This window comes from Mustela nigripes, chromosome 13, assembly GCF_022355385.1.
Source record: "Mustela nigripes isolate SB6536 chromosome 13, MUSNIG.SB6536, whole genome shotgun sequence".
Classification (NCBI taxonomy): Eukaryota; Metazoa; Chordata; class Mammalia; order Carnivora; family Mustelidae; genus Mustela; species Mustela nigripes.
Genome location: NC_081569.1, coordinates 3,307,247 through 3,334,135, shown reverse-complemented (window position 1 = coordinate 3,334,135; position 26,889 = coordinate 3,307,247). Strand labels below are relative to the sequence as shown.

The 26,889-nt window shown below is 50.2% G+C and overlaps 1 protein-coding gene across 3 annotated transcripts in view; it reads left to right on the top strand.

Annotated features, from left to right (window-relative positions):
* Positions 1 to 26,889, top strand: part of SH3GL3 (SH3 domain containing GRB2 like 3, endophilin A3) — a 126,637-nt gene that overhangs the window by 84,509 nt on the left and 15,239 nt on the right. Inside the window, exons 4-8 of one of the 3 annotated variants that reach the window (XM_059371459.1) lie at positions 541 to 684; positions 5,066 to 5,199; positions 8,476 to 8,634; positions 16,761 to 16,864; positions 17,913 to 18,022. In XM_059371459.1, coding sequence (XP_059227442.1) covers positions 541 to 684; positions 5,066 to 5,199; positions 8,476 to 8,634; positions 16,761 to 16,864; positions 17,913 to 18,022 — 651 coding nt within the window. The remainder of the gene's footprint in view (positions 1 to 540; positions 685 to 5,065; positions 5,200 to 8,475; positions 8,635 to 16,760; positions 16,865 to 17,912; positions 18,023 to 26,889) is intronic. The other 2 variants (XM_059371461.1, XM_059371460.1) reach the window with 2 other exon arrangements.

Below are 26,889 nucleotides of genomic sequence, written 5' to 3'. Positions count from 1 at the left end.
CAGACTCCTGCTCCCTGGGGGGGGGGGGGGGGTCTGTTTCCTCCTCCTGGCTCTGTGCTGAGCCAGAATGAGCAGCAGCCCTTCATAATGATACTGGATATAATCAGACGAGCACATTCTGGGGGCACAGGGAGGGTGTTCGTGGCCCGCTGGTGGTCAGAAACATCGGCACCTCGGGAGTTCTGGTCTCCGTGATCCGTTGGGCCCCAGGAAGGACTGGCTGCCCTGGTGTCTGCACCCAACTTGGTGTGGGCCGCGGCAGGCCTTTCGGTGTCCTACCCTGCCCACGGGCCGGGGTAGCCCGGGTCCCCTGTGCTCCATCCCGGCCACGCAACTGGGCGCTCAGCACCACCCCCCTTGGTGAAAGAGTCTGGGAAATCCCGTGAGAGACGGACTCGGTCACACTGGCCCTGTCCCTCGCTCCAGGCCTCGTGCAAGTTGCCCACCAGGTGGCCTCGGTTTTGTCCTCCCCGGTTCAATGCGAGAGACTGTGGCTTCACCTTGTCCTTTTAAGGAATTACAAATGACAATGTTTTTAAGCATACAGAGCTAAGCTAGGAATGCTGAACACTGTGTCGAAGATTCGAGGGCAGGTGAAGACCACCGGCTACCCCCAGACGGAAGGCTTGCTGGGCGACTGTATGCTGAAGTACGGGAAAGAGCTGGGCGAAGGCTCCACGTTTGGTGAGTGCGCACCGCCTGGGCCTAGGGTCTCCCGTGCCGAGTGTAGGTGATGCACGATGCCCTTTTTTTTTTTTTTTTTTTAAGATTCATTTATTTACATAGAGAGTGGGAGAGGTTGGTGCCCAGGGAGAGGGAATCCTCAAGCAGGCTCCCCACTGAGCCCAGAGCCCGACATGGGGCTCGGTCCCACAACCCCGAGATCACGACCTGAGCCGAAACCAAGAGTCAGACATTCAGCCCATGGAGCCACCCAGCAGCCCCCACAGTGCCTTTATTTTAACAAACTTATTATTATTATTTTTTTTATATCACCCAAGTCCTCCATGTTCATCACAGGAAGTTTGGAAAATATAAGCGAGTAAAATACAAGAAAATAAATGCCAGTGTCACTCACTCTCACACATCTAGGGGTAGAGTCTTGGTTCTCGTCTGTGTTCACAAGCACCTTACAGGAATCCGAGTGGGGTTGTGGTATAGATACCCTTAGACCATTTTGTAACCTGTTTATTCCCATCGACTCTATCCTGATCCGTGTCATAAAATAATCCCTCTTCTACGATACTGTTTCTAAACGCTGCGTAATAATCCACGCATGATGTCCTAGCTCGTTCCGTCAATCCCAATTATTAGACACTTAAAGAGTTTTTCTCTTTACGCAAAAAGACTTTACACAGCATTTTAAACAACCGTTTTCATAGGTAGATCTGTGGGGATGGCCAAGATTATGTTCTTAGATGAAAACCCGAGTCGTGAAATTGCTGGGTTGAGAGCATGCCTGTTTTTGCAGACTTTTGAAGCTTACTCCCCGAGAACTCTCCAGAAAGAGGAAGCCCGCTGCACACTCTTGCCAGGAGTGAGCGAGACTGTGTTTGTTCCCCAGCACAACTGATAACTGCGGGGATTATTTTTTTAGTTTACTTTTAAATAACTGGTAATTGGATGCGTAGCATATTGAAATTGATCTCTTAGTACTGCTTTAACTGTACCTTTTAGATGGCGCGTAAGGTAGCGTTCCTTCCTGTTTGTAGACATTTTTGTCAGTTGGGTATGTGTATCCTTTGCCTCTTTTTTCATTAAGGTGTTTGTTTTTCCCCTCCCGGTTCATGAGCTCTTCCCATGGTCGGGATATTTGCTCCTTGCCTGGCTTGTATGTGAATGAAGTCAGACTCCGGCAGGGATTTAGTTCCTGATCTCCTAAACGGAGAGAGATTTTTGCTGTTTACATGGTGGGACTCATACGTCTTCCTTTGTGACTTTCGGCTTCATTATTGTGTTCAGAAAAACTTCCACCCCCCGCCCCTGTATTGTATAAGTGTTCGTTTATACTTTTATTTTGAAACATGTTTCTTTTCTTACCTTTAAATTTCTGACCTTCTGGGTTTAACAGGAAGATACTGTGCAATAACTGGGTTCTAATTTTGCTTTCTCACAAATAGCTAATTGTTTTAATACTTTATTGAAAAGTTCAGTGTTTCTCCTCCAATGAAGGGAAATTTTGTTACAACTAAATTTTTATATTCTACGTTTGTTTCTAGCCTGCCTTGTTTGTTTTCTAGATCTGTGCCCTATTTTGATCCAGTGTTGTATTTTAAGTGTTATAACTTTAAAGTACACTTTAATATACTTAGCTAAAATCTCCCTTTGCTGTCTTGTTGCACACATTTCATGAATATACTCACCCTTTTATTTTTCAGATGAAACCTAGAGTCATTTTAAGTCTCCTTTGCTAAAAACAAAACAAAAAAAAACATTTTAATTGAGATTTCTTTAAATTAATACATTGGAGGTGAGTTGAACATTCAAATGATTTTGTCTTCTAGGAAAATTTGTCACTTTTGCTATTCAGCAAGGCAGGCAATGGAAATTGAGAATTCAGATACTTGGTTGTAGTAACTGATCTAAGAAATTGGGGGGAAAAATCTCCTGAAAACTTAAAAAAAAAAAAAAATCCCAGGGGCAACTGGGTGGCTCGGTTGGTTAAGCGTCGGACTTCAGCTCAGGTCATGATCTCAGGGTCCTGGGATCGAGCCCCGCGTCAAGCTCCCTGCTTGGCAAGGAGCCTGCTTCTCTCTCCCCCGCTTGTGCCCTTTCTCTTGCTCTCCTTCTTTCTTTGAAATTAACAAAATCTTAAAAAAAAAAAAATCCCAAAGGCTAAAACATTTATGAGTCACAGGGGGTGACAATATCCTTCAGAGCAGTAGAGTGTGAATTGTATTGTATTCCCTGGGTGAATGTGGACAAGATGGCCTCTTCCTTATCCTGAAGGCAGACCCGTTGAGGGGACAGTGCGGGTGCTGGGGAGGCCCTCACAGCCAAGGCCAGTCCTGCTGTGCACCTGCCACGGCGACTGGGCAGGGGGCTGGATGGGCTGACAATCTGTTGGCTCCCCAGGTCCCCAGCAGTGTAGGGGAACTTGTGTTGAGGAGGAGAGCCGGTCACGGGAGGGCGTCAGGAAGAGATAGGTTGCTTACTCTTCTGGGGAGGAGACTACTGTCTGATGCTTTCCTCTCGGGGCCACATGGTAGAACCTTCCTGAAGTACAGAGGCCTCAGTGAGTGGAGGCTGAGCCTCACGTCCTCGTGGAATCTATCGCACTAAGTCTGAACCAGGGGAGGGAACGGCAGGTCCAAGGTGACGGCCGATATTGAGAATTAATTTTTGGAGTCTCCCGAGAAACATTTGAAAATGTTTCTGTCAAAGTTGAATTTGACATTCTGGGGCTGAGGGGCCAGAAACAGTAGCTTCTGTTTCTGATTAGTTGGGCAGGAGATCGTCCCCAGGCTGGGAAGCGGTATCTCATCTTTATCTTGGAAAGATTTAGACTCTGGAGCCTGAGCTAAGGACATGTAGGGGGAATGAAGTTACCAGTAGGTCAGAACGGCGTCCTGGCTAGCCATAGTTTAAAGTAAGCGTTTCCACTTGTATTTTGCAAGGTCCTGTACCATATATTATCTGGTTAATTAAAAAAAAAAAAATAGAGGCGAGTCTTCATTGCTATCACTGTTTTGCAGGTGCATGAACTTTGCATGGCTGGACTAGTAGGGGCAACAACTTGGGGTCAGAATTTCCTAGAAATGCAAAGTCTTGGGCTGGCCTCTAAGATCTTTTTCTAGGTGAAGAGTTGAGAGACCCCAAGCTCTCCATGTTTCCAGGGTCAATTTGGAGAACTGATACAGGAAAAATAGTCTGGTCTGATACATCTTGTCTCAGAGATGCCTTCAAGAGAAACTGCTACCCTTGTTCTGCTCAGCCACCAGTACTCCTGCTTGCAAATTCCGGTGGATTAGCTGGCTCCGGGATACCAGGGCGTAATCTGGCAAAAGCTGCCGATTACTGCCCAAGCCTGTGCGTGGCTGGCCCGGGCCCTGTTGCAAGAGCAAACTGTGCCCGTCCTGGTGAAAGGCTGTCCCATGTCACCCTGCCAGGCTTTCTTTGACATCAGAGGGGGTCAGGAGTCTTAGAACCATCTAAAGGATATGGGAGTGACCTCAAGATCTAGTAGCTAGAAGCTGACAGGAGGTTTTGTTCATTCATTCCTATTGTAGCCTTTATTGGTCGATACTTAGCCCTGATGAATGAATCCTTTTATCGTTTACAAAGAGGGATTTTGTTCTCCAACTTCTAAGGAACCCTAGGTGCCAGTTCACTAAACTCGAGATTTCCCTGCTCTCTGAAAGTAGAGCATTCCTAGGAGGCCTTTTGTAAAGCAAAGTGGTGTAAAGCAAAGAGGAAATGACTATTAATTTATGTGGAAAAATTCGGGAATGTTACCAGAACCCCAGAATCACCTCTCTTAGGCTTTTCTCAGATCTCAGGGCACGTCTGGCATGTCCAGGCTAAATCAAGATAAAGCACAGACGCTCCCAGTCACAGCTCAGAGCCGTGGCGGCTGGATGCTGCGATGCCATGTGCTGTTCTCATGACTTGGGGTACACGCTTGCCCCCTAATAACTTGCTGCAGAATGAAGGCTGAATGTTCTCACTTTTTGCTTTTTTTTTTTTTTTTTTTGTAAAGGCAAAAATCCTTTTTTTTTTTTTGGTTTTGTTTTTCAGTTACCAGAAACAAGTACTTCGTAGGTGTTTTGGAAAGGCGATGGTGTTCAGCCTGAACTTTGAAGAAGCAGGGGAGACCCATACCAGTTTTTAAAGAGGGGTTTTTCGCCACCTAGTGGCCAGAATGGGAAATGCTTTGGTCTCTCTGAGCCTCAGTGGCTGTTTGTTTTTTGTTCCTGAGTCAGGATTCAACCATTGGGGGGGGGGATGGGGGGGACACCTTTTTGCACCGTCATCCACAAACTTTTGGGAAGGAATCAGATAAATACCCCCATTATCCTCGAGTTCTCTGCTAAAGAACCTCTCTTGTTTGCAATTTCTGTTCAAGGCAACGCGCTGATAGAAGTCGGGGAATCCATGAAGCTCATGGCGGAGGTGAAGGACTCTCTGGATATTAACGTAAAGCAGACTTTTATTGATCCCCTTCAGTTACTGCAAGACAAAGATCTAAAAGAGATTGGGGTAAGTCTTCCAGCTGTAAATCTACCTGTTGCTCCTTAAAATGAGGTCTGTATTTAAAATCATTAGAATGCCTCTGGGGGGATTCGGTGAGAGCCTCGTCTTGCCGTGGTGCTGCAAGAGTAATCCACACTGACCTGGCTCGCCGGGTCTTAGCCCACCCTTCTGCATCTCACTGAAGCCGGCTAGACGCCAAGGACAAGTGCAAACCAGAATGAACCATAACTTCACAGGAGAACTTTTATGATCAAGTTCATACCGTATTCGGTCCTCTCTTTTGATACTTGGCACCAGACCCGTAGTCATTATTTTTCACTGCTTCTCAAGGACATCGGTATCTGGGAATTGACGTCTTCTGTTTGGAAAACTGTTAGAAATGGTCTCCCAGAGCACGCACGGGAGCTCTCAGGGACCTGTCAGTGATCGCCTGCCGCTTGCTTGGCAGAGTTTTTGTGTATGTGCGAAAACAGCCTCGAGACTTCTACCCCGCTGGGACTTCTGCTCTGGAGGGGTAGCCTGTGCTGGCTTCTGGCACCCTTTTAGGGACCTGCCCTGAGGACCTGCCTCCAGGCACCTTCAAGAGTGATCTCAAGGCAAGCACACGCCAGCTTGGAAGTTATTTGAACCTTGGGGGTGTTCCCTTTCCTTGGGAGACCCCTGGACCAGCAGCCTCAGCATCACATGTGACAAAGGCAAATGCTTGAGCCCTAAACCAGATTTCCTGAATGGAGAGTCCCAGGTGCCTCTATGGGCATTAGGATGTGTAAGGAAATCGGAGGGTATGGAGGGGACTTTAGGGAGGTTGAAAGAAAAAAGCGGACATTCAGGGACTCCTGGAACATTCAGCACCCTGACCCCCAGTATCCCTCTCACCCCTCACTCGCCCGGTTCTCTTTCCTGTCCATGTCAGGAAAACAGTGTCCCTCCTGCCCTCTGAAGCCAGGGCTCCACTGGGCCCTGGAGTCCGTGGCCATGTCCTTCGTCCTCTCTCCTGAATCTCCCATTCTTCCCCTTTCTATCTGTTGGCCTCTTGCTTTAACATCTGGACACATCCGCCCAGGAGCCCTTGCCTCCGGGCTTCATGCCTCCCCCAGCTCAGTCCCCATCACACCCAGGGCAGCCTTAGACGGAGACCATCCGTAGCTGCCCAGTGGTGGTGGACGACAGACCCACCACCTTAGCCCCAATTCTCTGGCCTCTCCTTCCCTCTGGGGCCTGCCCCCCCCCCCCCCGATCCTTCCCCAGTGCTGCCACCCAGCCTCTCTGCCCGTGTTTTGCTGTGGGCAGTCCCTCTCTTCCTTATCTTTCTCTCCTTTCCCTCCCCTCCTGGCACAGTGCTCACCTCAGATCTGAGATGCTCTTTGTTTTGGGAAGCCTTTGTTCCCTCCTGGCTGAGCCTTCGCTCACCTGTGCCTCCAGCCTGCCTGCTTCTCTCCTGTTGCTGGGCACCAAGTGCCTCGGGGTGAGGAGTCCCGCTTTGTTCACTTCTGGGACCCCAAGGCCCAGGACGGGGTTTGTGGTGGCAAATTATTGAAGAACAAATGACTCGAGAAAAGGGCCATTCTGGGGATGTGGGGTCACCAAGACATCCTTCCCACACGCAGAACCTTAAGACAAGAGACCCCCCCCCCTTGGCTGGGACATATAATACACTATTTCTTCTTGTGCTCTTGTCCTTGGGGAGAGCCAAAAGTCCTCTGGGGATCGTCCCTCGGCCCTGGACCAGCTTCAGAGCTGGCTGCAGGCGCGAGCGTGGACCAGACAGACGTGCAGAGTACACCTGCCCCTCAGTGTCGGCATCCCCCGTGCAACAGAACCGTATCCTGAGGGCGTCTCATTCCACAGCTGCCGTTTGATGCAGAAACACCATCAGTCTGCGCTGAAGTCACGTGATGATCCGGAATTCAGAGTCTCCCGTTCGGAAGCTTCTCACATCTCCGCTGTGCTGTCTGTGCCTCAGATGCCGGCAGGGGAGAGCCTGTCCGCGTCCGACCAGCGAATCAGACCCGGGAAGGGTTTTATGGATTTCAAACATTCCTTGGCCCATAAGCAGCCAGGCTCACCATCCCTGCTTTATGGCCGCACATGGAGACCAGGAGGGAATACCAGATTTGCCCTGAGTCAGAACATACAGGAAAGATGATTCTGGCTTTTTGTGCATATGCTCTTTTTGCCTGTTCATTACGGAAGCGGAACCAGTGCTCTTGACTCAAATGCACAGTAACGTTACCAGTGTCCGTCAGCAGGATGGTCTGTGTTTGTGGATCCGTTCCCTAGCAAATACCTGTTTTCCAGGGATTAGAGGTGTGAGCTCTGCTGGGCCTCTCCCTTGCCCCGTACAGCTGAGCTTTCTACGGTATTTCTGACATGGGATCCCTCTGCTTGCACGCAGACTGAGGTGGGCCATTTCCTACCACACAAAGCAGCCCATTCTGTGAATGGACAGGTTGAATGTTTACAATTGTTACATTTTGTTAAAGAGATCCTGTTTTGTTTTTTTTTTTTAAAAGAAATCTCACCCTTCAGAGGTGGTCTGTGTTTGTCCTCTGTGTGTGCGTGTTCATTGATGGCATTTAATGACTGTGTTCTGTCATCGCTGGGAATTCTGTGGGATACCCAGAAGTATTCTAGGGGCTACTGGAAACTTCTGCCTTTATAATCTACCTCTTAGGACTTGACAGTGGTACCAAAGGAAATGCGCTTATTTTTGGTGTAGATAATTTAGTTGGAAATTATCTGGACATGGATAGAGCTTAAGTGGTGGGTCCTATACAGAACTCTGGGCAATGGAATCTGATGCTGATGCTGTTTCCTTACGTTCCATATAGAGGCTGATTCACTCTGCCATCCACCCACACACCCGCACATCTGCCCGTCCATCCACCACCCATGCACCCATCTTCCATCTGCCCAGCTGCCCACCCAGCCACCCAACCATCCACCCATCCCTCCCTCCATCCACGCACCCACCTCCCCAACCACCCGTCCTCCATCTGCCCATGCACCCACCTGTCCACCGTCCATGTGTCTGTCCACCCACACATCCATCCGTCCAACCTTCTGCCCACCACCCTTCATCCACCCACAAATACCCCTTGAGGACCTGCATAAAGGTGGCCTCTAGTGGATGTTGGCGACACACAGACACGTAAGATGTGTCCCTGCCCCAAGAAGGTAGGCAGACGGAAAGCAGGGGCTACTTTCATGGAAACAACAGGGGTCTCTTCGCCCTGTGTTTTGAGTGTGCGCTTCTCTGAAAGACTCCTTTGTCTCGTTCAGCACCACCTGAAAAAGCTGGAAGGCCGCCGCCTGGATTATGATTATAAAAAGAAGCGAGTAGGTAAGATACCAGATGAAGAAGTCAGACAAGCGGTAGAAAAATTTGAAGAGTCAAAGGAGTTGGCTGAAAGAAGCATGTTTAATTTTTTAGAAAATGATGTAAGTATTTAAACCAAACAGGAGACTTTAATGTGATTAAAAGCCTTGACTATATGACTAGGACCAACATGTAGAGAAGTGCTGGAGCCTTAGTTTACAAAAGTTCTGGAATTTTCCATAGCCGTTATCTCCTGCTTCTGAAATTTGGCGAGTCCCGACTCAAACGCCGTGTGCTGCAGGCAGCCCCGGGGAGGGGGTGGTTTCTGGAACTAGACAGCAACTGGCCCTTGTACTTGAGGCCACAGCCTGGTGGGTTTGCAGGGGAAGGGAAGGCCCATGTCATTGGGTGAAGTGCGGTTTTGCTGAGACTGAGATGGGCACTCTGCGAGGTGGTGGTTTGTGGAGGAACCGCGCTCTGCTGCCCCGTCACCACGAACGTTCAGGATGTCAGAGTGTGGCCTCCGTTCAGCCGCACCCGAGTGCTGGTGGTTGAGCTCGGCCAGCGTGAGGGCCTTGACACAGGTCCCTCGTACATTTAAACTCATCCGTCACACTGTGATTCCCACCAGCTTTTATTCTGTGTGTCCACGGGAAGCCGGATGCATGGTACCCAAGAGGCACGGTCACCCCCACGGTCACGGGCGGCATGAAGGCTGGAGGCTTCCCTCCTTTGCCTCAAGGATGAGGCCTTCGGCGTCTGTTGCTGCCTGATGGGAAGAGTCTTCTGCCCCCTGCTTGTCCCTGTCCTAAACTTGGACTTGGCAATGCCCGGTGCCTTTTTGGCCCACCTTTAGCTTTGGCCCCTGTTTGTTGACCTTTCAAACCTGTGCAGACAAGTCAGAGGATTGATTTATCTACAAACCCATGTTCTGCTTCCAGTAGCTCACGGAGAGGCGTATCAGGGTCTCGCATTTCCGAGTCCCGTCGAACAAAATGTATGAGCAGCTTTTGTGTGCTGGGGTGATGTTGTGGGGGAGTTACGTTCAGTGTTGACAAGACATTGATCCTGAAGAAAACAGTCTGGAAAATTCCCCACGTCCACAAAACCTGCGTGGGGAAAAGTTGTTTTTGCTGTGCTGCTCCTTTTAGTAGTTTATCAGAAGGTTTTTTACATCTTGTGGGAAATGGAAAGATGTGAGGCCCTCGGCTCTGTTTCTCCTGCTTGTTTCTTTCCCCTTAAAAATACCAATTTTCTCTCGAAACTGTCCCAAAGCCATTGGGAATTCTGGTTTTGTTTCGTCTCAGGTTGTCGTATTTGATTTTTCGAAGTGTTCGGCGCAGATTTAAACTGAGGTCGAACCTCGTGTGTCGGGCAGGCGACGGCCCCGCCTGCTTCTTCCTCCACGGAGCGCGATGATGACGGGCTTTTGCCAAGTCCTCCATTCAGGGCCTGCTTCAGTTTCTCTGAAGTTCCCCCAAGAGACCTGCTTTCCCTTCAGGGTCAAGCAGCAGTCAGGAGTGCTCCCTTCCTCAGGGAAACTCGGTCCCTGGTCCCTGCGCCGACAGTGACCTCCCAGCCAGCCCTGCAGGAGTAAGAGCTCGATCTTAACTCCAGCGCCGCAGGGGAACTGCCGTGCGTCCCCTGAGGTTCCTGGGGTGGAGGGCACCCCCGTTCACCTCTGGGGAGCCTGGGCTGCTCCCTCAGTTCCGGGCAGGGTCCATCCACGCCTCCCCCGACAGGTGGTGCCGGCTCGTTTCGGGGATGGCCTTATGGCCTCTGCCCTGTCCTCTCACCAAAGCCCCTGGAAGCCAGCCACGCAGGTAGGAGGAGACCGGAATCCGAAGACGATTAAGGACTTCAGAGCCGCCCTGGAACTCGGCTCCTTCCCTTTCTCTGCCCTCGGCTCCGCATGCCGCCTTTAGCTGCTGGACTCAGCCGGTCCCCCTGCTTGCTGATTCTTGCAGGCGAGGCCAGCGCGGCGCTCGAGAGGTTGGCGGTGATGGCAGTGATGGTGACAGGGACGAGGGGCCCTCTGCTGAGTGACTCATGGTGCTGGGGGTGGCACCTGCTTTCACCGTTCCCCCCTTCACGGGCTCATAGTGGAGGACACTCGCAAGGCTGTTGTCGTCCTGTTCTCGGGGCAACAGCAGTCAGACCCAGAAGGACATTCTCTTGACCTTTGCTGTGTCGGCGTGTCTGGGCCATACCCAGGTGGCCTGGCAGTCCTGTGGATGAGGCATGGTCTAGAAAATCTCCAGTTCAGCCCTCGGACCTGACAGGTGGATGGGGAGGTGGTCGGTGTTTGGGGTTCAACAGCAGGTGACTCGGGGGAAAGACAGAGAACCAGGGCATGGGGGAGGAGGCGTTCACGGAGCTCTCAGCCCTGCCCTAACCCTTCTCTGCACCCAGGCCAGTCCCAGGGGCTCTGCAGCCCTCCGAGCCCTGACTTCCTGCTCTCTCTGGGTCACCAGCTCCTGCCCTGACTTTGCCACTCGGCCCCTTCCAGCTGTGCCTGCTGTGTTCTTGGTGAGGAGGCCCTGGATGGGGAGTGAAGCTTCGGGACGGCTGGGTTTTCCTCCAGGAGCTGAGCCTGCCACTATAGGTGGCCAGGGGTCTAACTTCCCAGGTAAACATGGGAGGTCTGTCCAGGGGATTGGACGGCACTTCTGCCTGGCCTGGCACCTGCTGTGGGGACTTCCTCCAGACACAGGTGGGAGATGCTGGTACTATCGTGAGCTAGAGGTTTGGGGTCAGAGCTGGTCGTCCCTCTGAGGAATGGACACAGAAGCCAGATTGGAACCAAGGGGCAGCCCTTTTCACCGATGAGAACATGCAGGAATGAAGCCTCCAGGCCTCCTGGCAGTGGAGCTGGAGGGGATGCCAGGGGCCACGGGTGTCCAGCTAGGACGTCTGCTCCTTCTGCCCTCAGCTGACGGAAGCCGCCCTAACTCAGCCCTCCGGACGCTCTCTGAGACACGGGGCCTCCGGCTGCGCAATGCTGGCTTTGGGGGCAGAATAAGCCATCCAGTGACGAAGGAATGTTCCCTCATCTCCTCCCCAGCAGGAGTGAAGATGGGCTGGAGGAGGGAGATGAGCAGAGCGCCGCGGTGGCGTGAGGGCAGGGGCGTGTCCGTGGCCCGTGTGGCGCGGTGCCGCCCGCCCATCTCTGCCGGGCACCGACGGTTCGAACCCCAGCGTGTCACTGCCCAGGGAGCAGCTGGCGTCGTGTCCGGCGCTCACGTCCTAGCCGTGGCGAAGGCTCTAGAACGGCTTCGCCAGATAACACCAGAGGTCCATCTCTTGCCTAGGGTTTTCCGGCTAACGGGCCGTTTGTGGGGTTTCAGGGGGCGTCTGCTCATCTGTCCTCACATCTGTGTTCTCCCAGCGGAGAGACAAACAGGCACAGCCGAACCAGGGACACATACCGGCCCCTCGCCCAGAGGACAGAACTTTCTGGAAATCTGTGTGGGCCGCGTGGGCCTGGGCCTGTGGTGGGACTCCTGCTGCCTCCTTGGCCCTGAAGTCTAGACCTTGGACCCCCCCGGGGCCGTGAGGCGGGCAGAGCAGGAAGGGGATCATGGCTTGCAAACCCATGTTCTTGAAGAACTCAGACGGCAGCAGGGCCCAGTTATTGCACATTCGGTGCTGGGTGCAGACACCCTGCTTGTCGGGGGCCCCTGACGCCCTCGGTCTGACAGAGTACCCCTACCCTGTGACGTAGAAGGAAGGAAGGGGTGACATGAGGGACCCGAATCGGTCACTCCGACGTTCCGGAGGAGACTGGCGTCTGTCTTCCTCTCTAGGTTTGGCAGAGTTGCGAGCGGGAGAAGCAAAGAGAATTCTCCTCTGGCCCCACACTGGGGTCCTCGGTTGTGCTGCCCGTCAGGGCCGGATTGGAGGCCTTGGGCATCTCCACCTCTCGCTCGCACGGTTAGCCTCTTCTTCCTGGCGCAGATGCAAGCCCGCAGGTGTTTGGGTCCCCCAGCGTTCCCGGGAGTCCCGGAGGACAGGCCTGTGGCTGAGCCCTTGGGACGTGCCTGGCTGGGACTGGCGGGGCCCCCCCTAGGAGAGGGGCCCCTGTGCCCACCACAGTCCGCTCTGAGGTGGGGGAGCGGAAAATGGAGCAGGTCGGCTGCCATGTTCACCATTTCTTGGGAACAGCGTATCCCCCGTACAGGCCTGCTAACCCCCTCCTTCTGTCTTTGCGGGAAGCTTATCCCTTCCCCTTGACGTCACGGAATGTAGGTCTTTGACTTTGGCAGGCGCCCGAGAGAGCACCTAGAAGACCCCCATTCCAGGCCCGTGAGGACGGACAGCTGCCTCCTGCCTGGGCGTCCTCTCTCCGTCCCTGGGTTCCCACAGCAAGTGGGGTTTCTGGGTTGCAGATTCCTGGGTTCTTCCCATTGGTCCCAAGCGGCATTTTTCCGAAATTCATTCCATGGGACACGATAGGTCGCGCGAAGAACGTCTCTACAGTCAAGTGAGTTGGCAGATCCTCACATGGACAGAACTAGGTTTTCTTTTTTTTTTTTTTTTTTTTTTTAAGGCAGGCAGAGAGAGAGAGAGGAGGAAGCAGGCTCCCCGCTGAGCAGAGAGCCCGATGCGGGGCTCGATCCCAGGACCCTGAGATCATGACCTGAGCCGAAGGCAGCGGCTTAACCCACTGAGCCACCCAGGCGCCCCAGAACTAGGTTTTCTGATCCCAAGAGTCTTCATGTGATAATGGGAGAAATTCATCTCGAAGAGATTCCTGAGACAGGGTGCAGCGGGGAGCATCTCAGACTTGTTCGACCGGAGGGCACGTCCAACACCATCGTTATCGCTGTCATTTCAAGGGACTGGTGACACGCGACATGGTACATTAGGAAAAACTGGGCTCCTGGAGAGAAGGTACCCAACGAGGAACAAACCACCTGATCTCTGATGTGGTCTCACTTCTGCTCAGCTCTTTGCCTCTGGACAGTCACTTGACCTACATGTGTCAGGCACCATGTGACCAACTTTGTGCAGGAAACCTAACTTTAGGAAGGTGAAGTGGAGAACGGAAGCCCAAAGGGCTGTGACCCAGGTCACTGAGTTAATTGCCTTGCTCCGACTTCCTCAGAAACACTGAATAAAGCTTTCACCCCATTAGCAAAGACATCTGTTTGTGCCCAGACTTCTGTCTTCTCCGAAGAGTGCAGAAGGAGTGGAGGTCTCTGATAGGACAGACAAGAGAACAACTTGGACAACCACAGTTCAGATTGATGCTCCCTCCATTGGGAATGTGTTGTTTTCCGTTGTGAGAGGGTCCGGGCGGCTTATCGAGTTCCAGAAGAGATGCATTTCCTTATCCTCACACACCAGGCACGCTGCAGATTTCGGGCATCTGGGGGCAGGCGCTACCTGCTGCCAACCCTGTCCTCTCTCCTCATGCTGTGTCCTTCAGGGTGTGCCTCTCTGCCCTGCTCTACTTGGCTCCCTGCTTCCATAACCTGCGGAGAGTGGACCTTTCTACATGATGCAGTCCTCAGAGACGTCCTTCCTCTGGGTTCAGTCCAGATCCTTTGCACTTGGTCTCTGGATCACCCCAGTGGCCCAGATCTAATTCAAGGGTCCCTGGGGCCACAGCCCACAGCAATACGGGGACGTCAATGCTCTGTCTCCATCTGCAAGGGCTCCGGACCCCCAGCAGCCTCACATGCATGTAATCAGCCGTGGGTTTGCAGCTAACAAGAGGGTTGTGGAGTGGAGAGCACCACGGGCGGCGCCGTGGAGAGCACCACGGGCGGCGCCCTGGAGAGACACGGAGTCTTGCCGCAGGGAAGGGAACCAGGAAGCCCGGAGTGGTGTGGGGTCTGCCGCAAAGCCCGGGTGTCCTCATATGTCTGCCTCTGCCTCCCCTCAGGGACCTCCTTCTTGGACTCTGACCTTCCTGCTTTGCTCTCGTAGGACCCGGTGATGATACCGGGCCACGCGGATAACCCGGTCGTCCTCTAATTCAGGACCTTTAACTCCCCCGCAGAGTCTCTCTTGCCACAGATTTGACAATGCCTTGGGCGTCTTTGGAGGCCCTTTTTCTGTCCGTCACAAGCTCTTTCTGGTTCCATGACCCCCTCCTACCCCAGTACCTTCCTCATCTTCACCCACCACTTGCCAGCACCGCGGCCTGTGTCTGGCCCCTCCCCGCTCCTCCGCTAGCTTACTGGGCCGTCCGAGCCTCTTGCTTCGGGCCCCTGGCCGGGTGTGAGCCATCCTGGCGGCGAGGGCCCTTTACCCTGAGCCGGGAGTGCCGTGTGCGTGGTGTGAACCCTTCCACGGTGCGTGGTCCCACTCTGCTCCCAAGGTGGCCCCAGCCAAGGGGCGGTGCCGGTCCCGGCCGGAAGCAGAGTTACCGCTGTCTTCACGTCCCAGGTGACCTTCCCGGAGTCAGCAGGCGGGTCGGCCAGATGGAGCGCTGTGGCCCGCGCAGAAACGCTCTGCCTTCTAGACGGGTGCTCGCAAGGCCTGGCTTTAGCGCTGCTGTGGTTCTGCCTGTCCGGGGGTTGATCCTGACCGGGGTCTGGGAAGCAGAGACCACCCACGCGCACCTTGCTGCTGATGGCCTGGGGACAGCCGGACGCCTCCGTTTCCTGGCCCAGGGAGGCACGTGAGCCCCTTGTGCTACCACGTGGCTTCCAGCAAGTACTTTGCAGTCTAGTACTGCCTCTCCTCCAGGCTGCATTGAGCACCTACTGTATGCAGGCCCCTGGCGGCACTTCTGTTCTCTCCCAAGGGGCCTTGGGATTTCTTTCCTTCCCAAAGTCAGCCATCGACCGAAGAGTGGCAGATGCCTCTCCAGGGTACAGAACTTGTCTGAGGCCCTCCCTCCCCGTGTGTTTCCAGGAATATTCATTTTCTCACTGCTCCTTTGAAAAGAGAAATGTCAAATGTATTTCAAAGTGGGCATTAAAATAGAAGTTGGCTTTACTCAAGGCAGCGAGGTGGGGCTCAGCTGGGACCCAGCCCGCCGCCCCCACCCCCTGCCCCACCGGGGAGCCCATTTCCTGCTGCTGCAGATTCTGCTGTGGTCGCGCTGGGCCATGGCAGGGAAAGCCAGAGAGGTGAACCTTAAGAAATCTGTAGAATTTCCGAGGGGCCTGGCTGTCTTTGTTGTGTTTATCGGGTTTGGAGAATTTAAGGCTAGGCTTGGTGCTCTTCCCACCCCGCAAATGTGGCAAAGTGAATGCAGCACAGTGGGATTTCCTGTTTGGATGCGGAGCACAGCCGGTCACCAGTGGGATGCTGTGGGTCGTAAGTGCTCGCTGAACCCGTGTTTCAAGTGGTGCGTGCGAAGGGAAGCAAGCATAAGGGCAGACAAAGCACAGTCTGTAGCAGCAGATGGAAGCAGCCTGGGTCTTGAAGGTTGGTCCCACGTGGGGGGGGGGGGGGATAATTGGGGCAGGTCTGTCCTCAAGCTGCTTAGCATGTGGGAATGACGCATAGGCTTTGGGGATGCTTTGGACGGATGAGGGGGGATTGATTTTGGTTTGTGTCCTTCTCTGGAGGGGGAGGTCACGGGGTGCTTCCCGGGGTCCTGATCACCCCAGCCCAGAGGTCCTGCATCCGAGGCTTGCCGACATGAGCGTCGTGAGTCCTGCTTTTCTCCAGCAGCTGCTCAGGCACGCGGGGGAAGCCAGGAAGCCCCCACAGGAGACATGTCTTCCTCAATCCACGCACCCCCCGGTCTCGCAGGGTTTCTTATGCGATAGAGCTTTTCTACTTCAGCTTTTCCGTCCGCTGTGATCGGGTCACACATCTCATGAATGTCTCGATTCAAGGGAAGGAGAGATGCCAGCGGCTGTAGAGGTCATTCCTCTCAGCTGTTATGTTCATGGCCGTGATTTTGTGCGGACAGCAATGAGACACAGCGGGAGCTGCCAAGTCTTTGCCGTGGTGCCCTCCCCCGCCCCTGGTTTCCTTTCTTACGTGAGGACAGCTTTATTTACTTAGCTTCCTGGTCTGACTTAGAAGATGCCCGTAGAGACGTTTCACGAAGGAAGGGGTTCGTTGACTCAGTGTTGGCTTCCCATGTCATTAGAAAGGCTTTAGCTCCCACCCCTGTGCTCAGGTCCATGAACTTCCCAGCATAAAAATCTCCCGAGAGTCAGGAAGTGAAACAGACCAGCGCTGAGGACGACGCAAAGCCGGGTCCTTGGTGCTGGTCCCCGCACGCTCTCCCAGAACGTTACCCAGGCCTTGGCATAATTTTTCACTTTTGCCGCAGGTAGAACAAGTCAGCCAGTTGGCCGTGTTTGTAGAGGCAGCTCTGGACTACCACAGACAGTCCACCGAGATCCTGCAGGAGTTACAGAGCAAGCTGCGGATGCGGTGAGGGCCTCCACCCCAGCCAGCCTCTCCGTCTGTCCGTCCCTCCGTCCGCCTGTCCCTCCATCCACCCCTTCCCACCGCCCCATTCTGTTCTGAATTTTCTTGGCTGGCTTTCAGGGTTGGGTGTGCGACAGCCCTGAAGGTATTCTGTGACCTGTGTTCAGGGCGACCGGACGGAGCTGCTCACGCAGCAGAGTTGTCCCGGCTTCGATCCCGATTTGAGAGCCGGAGCTTGGGGTGGCGATGGCCTATAGGTCCTCACCAGCGGGTGGGGATGTGGAGAAGTGTGAGATGATACAGATGACACAGAAAGTATGTCACTATCTGGGAAGAAGATGCGTTTCTCTTCCACCAGGACAGGGAGCAGCCAGGCTCGTAGCACTGACTTGGAGACGGACTGAGTCAAAAATACCTTCTGAGTGACCCGAGAAAGGTGGCTGTTGCCCTTGGGCCTTAACCATGACGGATTCTGTACTTCTCTGAAAATCAGTACTCTCACAGGTGGTAGGCACAGTAACCCCATTAATATAATGGGGTAAAAAAAAAAAGACCCCTTTCTTGACCAGTTTTGGTAACAGAATATTGTTTTACCTGGGATGATGAGAATGGATACATTTAGAGGCAGGTTTGCTTGAGTCGGTGGCAGAATTCTCAGGTGTGGCCGGTCCTCCACTCTTTTTGGTGGTGGTGGGGGGCGGGAAGCCTGCAGTGCTCACCCGAGCACGTTTGTGTATCTTTCTCTTTCTGTGAGCACAAGGGAGAAAAGGCAGCTGGTGTTGCTGGGTGCCCCGTAGGACCCTGACCCTCACAGGTGCCTCAGAGACCGTGAGAGGACCCCCTCCCTTCAAATACATAGCTGAAAAACTACACCGGGGACATCACACCTTTCACTTTGAGCTACTTGCGAACCAGCACGTAAAAGTTACCCCTTCCCGACCACCACCTCTCCCCCAAGTTCGTAAGCTCCCCCAGGCAGCACAGAAATGTACCCTTGGGGCCGTGGCGTTCTCCATGTGACGTCTGACTGGTCTTGATATGCGTGTTTCAGGATATCAGCGGCATCCAGTGTCCCCAGACGAGAGTATAAGCCACGGCCCATCAAGAGGAGTCCCAGTGAGCTCAATGGGGTGTCCGCCGCCTCGACAGCAAAGACGCCAGGTGAGATAACCATTCTGTGTAGCTCAGTACTTTGGGAGGAGGCATGGCCAGAAGCCTCTGCTTACTGCTGCATTCCGCCTGAGACCCTGAATATTTTTCTTTGGTCGTTTGGTGAATCCTACCGCCTGCTCCTCTCAGGAATGCCCCTTTTCCAGCTTCCTGGTTTGGGATACTTAGGTCAGGTTTCAAAAACTGGCACTTTGGTACGAACCCTGCCCCGTCTACAGACACAGTGTATATACATGGTTTTAGACTTTTTTTCAGGTTGTCAAATACAAGGTCGTACGCGGGGTATGGTTTGCGGCTTGCTTTCTCTTGGAGTTATTTCCGCGTCGGGCCTATAGATCTGTTTCTGTTCCCCGAGTTTTGAACAGCTTCATAGCTTTCCATTATATATACCATTTCCCTATTAACAGACACCAAGGTTGTTTCTTGTTACTTGCTGAAAGCAGGTGCTGTGTCTGCCTCCGTGGGCTGACGGGCATGTCTTCCTTGGAAGTTAGAGCAAATGCAATGTCAAACGGTAGTAGCAGATGACCTTCCCATGCGGCGCGCTACTCTGGGTGTAGTAATGCCTGTTTCCCCGTACCCGGGTCATTTGACTTCCATTTTTGCCAAGCACTCATGGGTAAAAAAGAGCATTCAATCTTAATTTGCCTTTCTGGGATAACCAGTCGAGAGGAACCCCCCACCCCACCCCTGTAGTTTCGTTTGCCATTTGTATTTTCTTAGGTCTGAACTGTCTGTCCGTGTATTCATTTCTCCTGTCAGTTGTTTACTTTGCTGTGTTGATTCATTCGCAGTCTTTACATATGGGGATAGTCATAGGTTTTTCACCTCTAGTTTATAGTTGCGTTTTTTTTTTTTAAGTTTTATTTATTTAAGTGATCTCTACACCCAACGTGGGGCTTAAACTCATGACCCTGAGATCAAAATGTGTTGCTCTTCTAACTGAGCCTAATAGGGGCCCCTACTGTTACGATTTTAGAGTTCTTTATATATTCTGAATATAAGTCCTTTGATGAATCGGTGGCTACAAATGTTTTCTTTCACTCTGTAGCTTCTTTTTATTCTCCTAACAGGGTTTTCGACAGATCAGAGTTTTTAGTTGTGGTGTGAAGTTCAGTTTCTCATTTCTTCCTTTTAAGATCCCGCTTTTGGTGTCAAGTCTGAGCTTTCTCTGTCTGTCCCTGAACAAGTTCTCCTGTGCTTTTTCCCCAGAGTTGCACACATTTACATTTCAGTCCATGACCTACTCTGAGTTAGTTTCTGTACGGGACGGAAGTCCAAATTCACTTATTTGCCCACGGATTTCAAACTGGCTTTCTGTAACACAATGCCTGTGGGATTTTCTTCCAACACTGTTGTTATCTTTTGAGATTTTTTTTCAATTAAAAAATAAAAATGATGGGACTAATATATGCATATAGTTCCAGAAAGAAAGAAACAGGCTTTTTTTTTTTTTTTAAGATTTTATTTATTTGCCAGATAGAGAGGGTACACACAAGCAGGCAGAGCAGCAGGCAGAGGGAGAAGCAGGCTTCCTGCGGAGCAAGGAGCCCAAAGCGGGACTCGATCCCAGGACCCTGGGATCATGACCTGAGCCGAAGGCAGCGGCTTAACCCACTGAGCCACCCAGGTGCCCCTGCTACCAGGCTTTTAATGAAAAGCAGCTGTCTCCCTTTCTGCCCTCTCCCCATCTTCATTTCCTGCTCTCAGAAGAACCCACTTTCAACCCTTTGGTATTTAGCTCCATTGTTCGAAATGATACACTTTTATTGCTAGTTCTTAATGTTTTGGTTTGGGGTAATATCTGTGATTTCCTGAGACGGCAATGAAGACTGTGCTCCCCGTCCTCAGCCTCCCGTGTACTTGCCCCGCTCCCTCCTCCTCCAAGTTACTCAGAATCACTGTTTTCATCGTGGTACCATCATTTTGACCACGCACAACTCCCCACCCCACCCTGTTATGTTGAATGTTGCCTCTACTTCTTGGTGAAGACATGGGCAGCCCCGTGACTTACCTGGCTCCTCTTGGGTAATGGACATCTTCCACGCACTTGAGTGTATGTTTGCAGGATCTTGATTTCAAGCTGGGCTCTCCCTCCTCAAACTCCGGCTTGTTGTAGGGAAAAGATCAGTGTCAGCAAAGAGATGGGAGCTGGCTTCTCTCTTTCTCCATCCACTGCTTCTGTTCTTAAAGCTCCAGGGAGCACATTTCAAGCTCTCTTATGGGTCTTTTTTGAAAGTCTCCCTCGACTTGATGTGAAATAGGGAAGAACATAAACAGCACCCCGACCCTCGTTCAGGCTCTCCCCAAGTTTCTCTAAAAACCCTTTCTGATCTCCATCTCCTGACCCATCTGTAGCATAGACAAGGTTGGGATTAAGAGTCATGGAAACTGGTTTCCCATCTCTTCTGATCTGGTATGTGTCTTTGCGATATCCACATGGTGGTCTCCTGCTGATCCTTTTAGTTTTTTGTTTTTTTTTTTTTAACAGTTCTGCAGCCTCAGTGGTAACTTCCATTTTTATATCCTCTATCAATTATTTATGCTGTTACGAGAATAAAATTAATACTCAAGCCGTATCATGCTGTGTACTACCATTGTGTACCCATTGTCATTCAACTTTTTATAGTGGGTTACTCTAGCTTCATCCTAAGTCTTGAAGTTGGGTGGTGTTAGTCCTCTAATGTTGGTCTTTCCCAAAGCTCTTTGGGCCGTTCTAGTAGCTTTTCTATGTGAATTATGGGATTAGCTTTTCAATTTCTCTAAAAGAAATCATGCTTAGATTTTGATTTGGTTGAGATTGAATCTATAAATCAATTTAGTGGGGATTTACAGTTTAACAATATGGAGTTTTCCAGTCTTGAACACAGTCTATTTTCCACCTCAGTTTTCTTAATTTTTATCCTGCCATGCTTTGCTGTTTTTTAGCAGATAAGACTTAACACAGTTTTAAATCAGTCTCCCAGTACTTCATATTTTTCATGTGACTCAAAACATCATTTTTAAAAAATATCAGTGACCAATTTTTTATTGCTACTGTGTAGGCATACTGCTGATTTTTATCTGTTGGTCTTTCCTGTAGATTGTTGACTTTGCCTTGTTGTACCTGCTTTTACATTGCCATGTTGCCGAATTCACTTACTAGTTTCAGCAGATTTTTTGTAGATCCTGTAAGTTTTTCTATGGAGAGGATCACGTCATCTGCAAATAAAGACTTAATGGATGTCAAGATGCCTTTAACTATTTTTGTTGCCTTTTTGCATCTGCTGGAAGCTCCAGTATCATGTTGAATAGAATAGTTGGTGTGTACCTGCTAGTTTTTTCTTGATATGAGAGGGGGGTAGCCTTCAGTATCTCATAATTAAGTATGATGTTAGCTGTAGGTTTTTCATAGATGCTTTTATCAGATTGAATTCTCTTCCCGTCATAGTTTGCTGAGAGCTTTTATTAGGAATGAATTTCTTTGGCATCTGTGGAGATAATGTGTTTTTTGTTTTAGTTTGTGAACGTGGTGAGTTATGTGAAATTAATTAAAGCAGTCTTGTAGTCATGGGATAAACCCTTTGTGAGAAAGGTTTGTTTTTTTTTTTAAATAAACTTAATTTTAGAATAGTTTTAGATTTATAGAAAAGTTGAAGAGATAGTACTTATTCCTATATACCCCAAACTGTTCCCCTCTTACTTTTTCCCCTTATTATTAACATCTTACAAGTTTGGTACATCCAGTGAACCTGTATTGATACAGTATTAATAACTAAAGTCTGTACCTCATTCAGATTTTCTAATGTTTACCTAATGTCCTTTTCCTGTTCCAACATCCCATCGAAGACACCGCCTTACCTTTAGTCATGATATCTGCTTATAATCCTCTTGGCTATGACAGTTTCTGAGACTTTCTTTTGTTCTTAAGAGCTTGGCAGCTTTGGGGGGGGTCACGGTCAAGTATTTTGTAGAATGTTCCTAGTTGAGATTTGTCGATATTTTTTTCGTGATGAGACTGGGGATATGGAATTGGGAGTGTGGAATTGGAAGGCCACAGAGGCCAAGCGCCATTCTCCGGGTATCAACCTGAATCATTACTATTGATGTTAATTGTATCGATGCTTCTGCTGGCCACCTGGCTGACGCAGTGCTTGTCAGCTTTCTCTGCTAAAGTTGCTCTATAAAATAAATGTTTCCCTGTGCAAAAGTTTTTAACTACAAATCAAATTACCCTGTAAGTATGAGGCTGTTGAGGTTATCGGTTTCTTCCTGAGTGATCTTTGGTAGTTTGTGTCTTTCATGGCCTTTGTCCATATCACCTAAGTTGCCAGATTTACTGCATAAAGTCTTTTATATATTCCCTTATTTTCCTTATGAGAGATAGAGACTTTGTAGTGATGCCACTGTTCTCGATTCTGATAGAAAATTTGTGTCTTCTCTCTACCTCTGGATGTATCAATCTCCCTGTCTTCTCAAAGAACCAGTTTTCTGTTTCATTGGTTCTGTCACTTGCTGTTTTCTGGCTCATTGAGTTTCACTTTGATCTTTATTATTTCCTTCCTTTTTTGGATTTTGCTTGCTCCTCCTCATCACATTTCTTAAGGTAGAAGCTGAGGTCACTGAGTCCTTTCGTCTACCCCAATCTGTGTGTTGAGTGCTGGTTTTTCCCTTGAAGCACTGCTTTAGCAGCATCCCATAGATCTTGGTATGTTGTCTTCATTTTCATCCTCTTCAGAATAATTTCTAGTTTCATATTTGATATCCTCTTGATCCCATGGTTTATTTTGAGATATATTATTTAGTTTCCATATGTTTGGGGGATTTTCCATATCTTTCTGTTTAGGTTTCTAATTAATTCTATTTTTCTTAGATAACAGACTCTGTATGACTTGTACCCTTTAAAAAATTTTTTTAATTTTTTATTTTTTTATAAACATTTATTTTTATCCCCAGGCGTACAGTTTGTGTCTTTCATGGCCTTTGTCCATATCACCTAAGTTGCCAGATTTACTGCATAAAGTCTTTTATATATTCCCTTATTTTCCTTATGAGAGATAGAGACTTTGTAGTGATGCCACTGTTCTCGATTCTGATAGAAAACTTGTGTCTTCTCTCTACCTCTGGATGCATCAATCTCCCTGTCTTCTCAAAGAAGACGCCAGGTTTACACACTTCACAGCACTCACCAAAGCACATACCCTCCCCAGTGTCCATAACCCCACCCCCCCTTCTCCCAACCCCCCTCCCCCCAGCAACAAGATGGGATTGGGAGGGAGACAAACCATAAGTGACTCTTAACCTTTAAAATTTTTTGAAACTTCCTTTTGATGGCCCAGGGTACGGTCCATCTTTGTAAATGTTCTTCCCTTGAAATGCGTGTGTGTTCTGTTCTTGTTGGGCGAAGGGTTCTGTAAATGCCAGTTTGGTCAAATTGTTTGATAACGTAGTTCAAATCACTTGTACCTCGTGGCTATTTTGTCTAGTCTTTTCTATTAATTTTTAGGCAGGGGGTGTTGAGGTCTCTGACTGTAACTGTGGAGTTGTCTCTCCCTCCTGGCAAGTCTATTGGAATTACGAGAAGATCGGTGTACCCCCTCCCTTCCCTTTGTTCTCACTGACCCTTTCAATCTGATTACTCATACTGTTTTTAGTGATGGGAGATCTTTTTTTAATGCTTTAAGTAGCCTGTTTGATTCTCTCTGATTTTTTCTTTTCAAAGTCCTATTAGATGTTGAAAATGTGTCTTTTCTCTTTGGCTCATCTTTTCCTTCTTGCTCTCTAGATCTCTGTTCTTTTTACTTTGTCTTCAGAGAAAATTTCACCTTGTGAATTTTATTCCTTGTACGCATTCATTTACTTAGCCCATCAGTTGAATTTCTTTTTCCAACTGAATGAACTTAAAATCACACAAATTTATTGTCTGTCTTACAGTTCTGGAGGTGAGAAGTCCTAAAACCAAGGTGTTGGTGTTCCCTTGAGAGGCTCTGGTGAAGAAGCTGTTATCTTGTCTCTTCTAGAGCCTTCTAGAAAGCTGCCTTCTCTCCTCGTCCTTTCTCTTCTAGAACCTTCTAGAGGCTGCCTACATTCTGTGGCTTGTGGCCCCTCATTCCATGTTCAGAGCCAATGGTGGACCATCTTCCAAGCTGTCTGACTTGTGTTTGCATTATCATATCACTTTCTCTGCCTCTCACCCTCCCGGCTTCCTCTTCTAAGATCACTTGGGATTACGGCTGATAAAACTGGGCCCGCCCACATCCTTCAGGTCTCGGTCCATCTCAAGGTCTGTAATTTAATCACATCTGCAGATCCCTTTCTGCCACGTAAGGAAGGAATCCACGGATTCTAGGATGTGGGCGGGGGGTGGGAAGATGGTTATTACTCTGCTTATCACACAGTTTTTTAGTTTTTTAGTCAATTTTTTTAGTTTTAACATGTAATTTGATAAGTCCTTAGCTTCCTCACATCCCTGTAAGGGACCCAGGGATGCTGTGACGAGAGAGGTGCGTTGGTTTCTGGTTTTCTGGGTGTTTGCCTCCTCACTGCCTCAACATTCTGGTCCAGGTCCCTGCCCTCGTGACTCCTTCCTGGAGGTGGATGCCTGGGCTCCCCGGTGCTTGGTGTGGACCTGGGGTGGGAGGACTCACCTGGCTGCTCTGTTCCCAGAATGCCGGCCAGTCGTCCAGCTTGCAGCCCGCACCGGCTCTGGGCCTTGGGCGTCCTCGGGGTCCGCTTCTGGAGCATCCCTCGTCGGGAACCGCTCGGGCTTTGTACCTTCCATCTGCACATCCTTTCTTCAGCTGTTCCACACATTCCTCATGATTTCTGGTCCTCCAGCCGTGTTCGGTCTTGTTTGCCAACATCCCCTGGAAATTTTAAAAATTTCGTTTTACGAGAGATGGAGATTCGAGATTGGAGGACAGGCTGCCAGCCTGTCCAGCCTCCCTCGGGTCAGTCACATGTGTCCCCCTGGACACGTCTCCCTGCTGTTTGCCATCCCAGGGGTATTTGGGCGCCCAGGGGCCACACACATGAAGAACCTTCAATCATATCCTAAGACGATTATTTTCTTTTCTCAATTCTTTTTTCATCATTCTGAGTTCAAGGAGAGAAAGCCACAGTGTTTACTTAGATGGGAATGTTTTTAATGTCAGATTCTAGCAGACGAGATAGGCGTTGGCCTGAAAGCCTTTTGCAGGCAGGAGTACCCAGCTTGAATTGAACAAAATTGTCTAGTTTGGGGCGCCAGCGTGGCTCCATCTCTTAAGCGTCTGGACTCTGGATTTCGGCTCAGGTGGTGATCACGGGGTGGACAGATGGAGTCCTGCATCGGGCACCACACCGGGGTCAGAGTCGGCCTGAGGAGTCTGTCTCTCTCCCTCTGCTCCTCTCCTGCTCACGCTCCCTTTCACACTCTCTCTCCTTAAAAAAAGTTTTGTTTTTTCCATCATAATTAGTCTCCCCGTTACATTCTCTATGGTACGTGGCATGAGTTTCCATTTTACATCTTTGATGTACTATTTCATTTAAAGTTATTTGCTCTCTCTCTCAAAAAATATAGTAATAATAATAATAGTAATAATAACAATAATAATTCGCTGGATGCACCAAGCTGCAGCTCGTGCACACTCACGTTTTGTTCTATCCAGCTTTTTCTTTCGAGCTACTGGTATGTGATACGCTTTCAAAGTCACCGTAGGCCACGGTTTCACCAGATGTTCTGCCACGCCCTAACGAGGGTCAGTGGGCTTCATGCCTGTTACACCTGCTTCCTCCTCCCTGCCCGCTCACCGACTCCGCACCCCGTGCTTGATGGTGAGGACACCCCACTGCTGCCACTAGGTTGTGTCAGGTCGTAGTTACTGCTCCATGGAGACTCCAAAAAACAGTGGTTCAGAAGGTGGAGATCAAGGCTGGGAGCCCAGGCTCGAGATTTCTCCTTAGGAAATGGGCTCCAACTGGCTCACCTCACTTCCGCTCCCAGCCTGGCGAGAGCAGCGTCCAATGGCGACACCTCGCTGCAAAGGCTGGGGAAGGGGGGAGGGAAGCCAGAAAGCCACATCCTAGCCGGATCCATATTCCTGGGGAAGAAAGCAAGCGTGGGTTTTGGTGGTTAGCTTGTGGCTTCTGCCGCAGACACATACGACACCTTTGTTGAGGAAGCAAACATCTGTTCTCTCTCTCCCTGACCTCTCTGTGGGGTCCCACATGATTCACTTCCCTTAGAGTGTGGCCCCGCGCCTGGGCCCGCACTGCTGGTGGGGACGCATAGTAAGGTAACTTAAAGAGTTGGCAGATATCTTGTGTCAGGGGTTAAGTGAAAAATCCTTCACGCTTCATGGGCTCTATGGCGCCTCTTGTAGCCCTGTAACTCAGTCAGAAGTGCCTGTAGACAATCCGAAAATGAATGCGCAAGGCTGTGTCCCATTAAAACATTATTTGGCCTGCAGACCAGAGTTTGCCGAGCCCTGGGGTGACTCACTGGGAAATCCACTGAGCAGTGTCTATCAGAATTAATGAAAATGTTCATGCTTTCTCAGTGGCTTCATTCCTGGAAATGTATTCTAAGGAAATAATTTAAGCAGTAGCCTACCTGTCCTTCTGTTATAGCACTGTCTAGAGACGTGACAAGCCAGACGTGAAAATAACACGATGACCGGTGTTTGTTTATATGTATTTGTCAGTAGTAGGATACCGGTTAAGGAGATGTGGAACATCAAATGGGACCTCATGCAGCCATCCAAATGCACTGGAACGGATGTTATGTAGAAACGTGAAAATCTTCATGGTACGATGGTTGGGTGGGTAGTTAGTGCAGTGTGATGGTTGGGTGGATAGTTAGTGTACTGTGATGGTTGTGTGGGTAGTTAGTGCAGTGT